Source organism: Stegastes partitus, unplaced genomic scaffold, assembly GCF_000690725.1.
Source record: "Stegastes partitus isolate 25-593 unplaced genomic scaffold, Stegastes_partitus-1.0.2 Scaffold1380, whole genome shotgun sequence".
Taxonomy (NCBI): domain Eukaryota; kingdom Metazoa; phylum Chordata; class Actinopteri; family Pomacentridae; genus Stegastes; species Stegastes partitus.
The window spans coordinates 108,843-111,166 of record NW_007579111.1 but is presented as its reverse complement, the minus strand read 5'-3'; the positions used below and the strand labels follow the sequence as shown (position 1 = coordinate 111,166).

Sequence of the window (2,324 nt, the reverse complement as noted above, 5' to 3'; positions counted from 1 at the left end):
CAGATTCTCGGCTGAGGGAATGTGTTTATCTGCTGACTCTGATGTCATGTATCAGCAGGACTCAGGCAGAGCGAAAGATTTATTTCATGGTTTATTTTACATAAATGTGGAAACCTGGAAGCAGCGCCGCTCCAGATGTTAGTCGAGTCATGAAGTCGTCAGAAGAATTTCTGAGGGATTTTAAAATAAGACGTAAAAAATCAAATGATTTGTGTGTGTGTGTGTGTGTGTGTGTGCGCGCGTGTGTGTGTGTGTGCAGGCCCAGTGTGCGCCGCTGCGTCCAGGTGAGGCGACCTGTGTGTGCGCTGAAGGCTGGACCGGCGACGGCAAAGTTTGCATTGAGATCAACAACTGCGCGGCGGCGACTCGAGGAGGCTGCAGCGCCAACGCCGACTGCAACCACATCGGGCCCGGACAGGTCGGACCCAGCAGTGCTTTAATTCAGCACCAGAACCTTTATCTGACCTGAGTCTGTTCAGGCAGAACTCAGGACACATGATCCATCTGAGGTTCTGCTGACGTTACTGATGTGTTATTTGGACCCAAAACTAAGTAGAACATTTTGGCTGTGAAGTCAGTTTAAGGTTCAGGATCTCCAGGAATCAAAGTCCAACATGAACTGTGGAGACTCAGACAGAACAGTTCTGGATGGATCTAGTAGGACACAGTTTCATTACTGATCCAGAGAGTTCCTGTCAGTGTCTGTCTATGGATGGATCCATGGTTCTACGAGAACCCAGTCTCTGGTCACATTTCACCACCTGTTGAGGCTCTAATATCAGCAGAACCTGATGTGGTGAAGTTGGACCAGACAAGGTTCTGGTTTTTACATGTTTAGACCAGATGTTGACGTGCACTAGTGGGTTGGGTCGATGTTCTGTCCTATGAATGAGTCCTCATCAGTGTGTTCATGTGGACCAACAAGACACAAAACCAAAGAGAGGCGACAAAGAACCGCCTCAAAGAGACATGAAACCACAAGAGACACACAGAATGACCCAAACACGACACAGACACACAACATCACAAGTAGAACCAACACGTAGAACCAACACGTAGAACCAACACCTAGAACCGGCATCTAGAATCACCACGTGGAACCATGCTTGTTCAAATAATTGTTCAGGAAAAGTGTCTTTGAGGTCCTGAATGTTCAGATGTTAATAAGTTTCATCTTCAGCGACTCACAGCTCATGTTTGTCTGTTTCTGTTTTGTTTCTGTTTTTGTTTGTTTGTCTGCAGAGTGAGTGTGTTTGTAAAACTGGTTACATGGGAAACGGGATTGTGTGCGACCTCGTCAACCCCTGTCTGAAAAACAATGGAGGCTGTCATGGACTGGTAACACAACAGCAACAACAACAACACAACAACAAAACAAAGACAACAACAACAACACAACAAAGACAACAACACAACAAAGACAACAACAACAACACAACAAAGACAACAACACAACAAAGACAACAACAACAACACAACAACAAAACAAAGACAACAACAACAACACAACAAAGACAACAACACAACAACAACACAATGGCAACAACAACAACACAATGACAACAACAACACGACAACACAACGACGACAACACAACAACAATGACAACACAACAAAGACAGCAACAACACTATGGCAACACCAACACAATGACAACACAACAAAGACAACAATGACAACACAACAACGACAACACAACAAAGACAACAACAACAACACAATGACAACATAACAACACAACAAAGACAACAACAACAACAACACACAGACACAGACACAGACACAGACATAAAGACACACATCAGCTGCTTCTCCTTCTTCTCTAATCACTTGTTTCTGATCAATAAATCGATTGACGCTCAGTCAGCTGTGAATAAATCTGGCAGCAAGAAAAACAGACGATGTCTGAAATAGCAGCAGGAGTCAGTGAAGCATTGTGTAGCTGATTTAAATACAGCACAGCAGTGAAACAGAGGACCGTTTCCTGTGTGGACCATATCTCCAGCTGTGGCCTGGTTTTGATGTGAACACGTCTGTGATTTGATGGGATCTTACCTGTAAGCTAGCAGAACAGGGAACACCTGTAGAAAAGCCTTCTGACTGACTTGAACACTGGCACTAAACAGTTCCTGATGTTTCAGTGTTGAAGAGTTTTTCTGTTTCAGGCCAAGTGTGAGCTGAAGGAGGGTGGAGCTCACACCTGTACCTGTCCAGACGGATACGCAGGAGACGGAAACATCTGCTACGGAAGCTTACTGGAGGTACAAGCTCACCTGGGTTTACCTGTAGGACCTGCATCAGGTCGACAAATCCGTCAACACTCT

The 2,324-nt window shown here is 45.0% G+C and overlaps 1 protein-coding gene across 1 annotated transcript in view; it reads left to right on the top strand.

Moving 5' to 3' along the window:
• Nucleotides 1-2,324, top strand: part of stab1 (stabilin 1) — a 53,093-nt gene that overhangs the window by 20,349 nt on the left and 30,420 nt on the right. Inside the window, exons 25-27 of the mRNA XM_008299104.1 lie at nucleotides 260-418; nucleotides 1,243-1,338; nucleotides 2,166-2,261. Coding sequence (XP_008297326.1) covers nucleotides 260-418; nucleotides 1,243-1,338; nucleotides 2,166-2,261 — 351 coding nt within the window. The remainder of the gene's footprint in view (nucleotides 1-259; nucleotides 419-1,242; nucleotides 1,339-2,165; nucleotides 2,262-2,324) is intronic.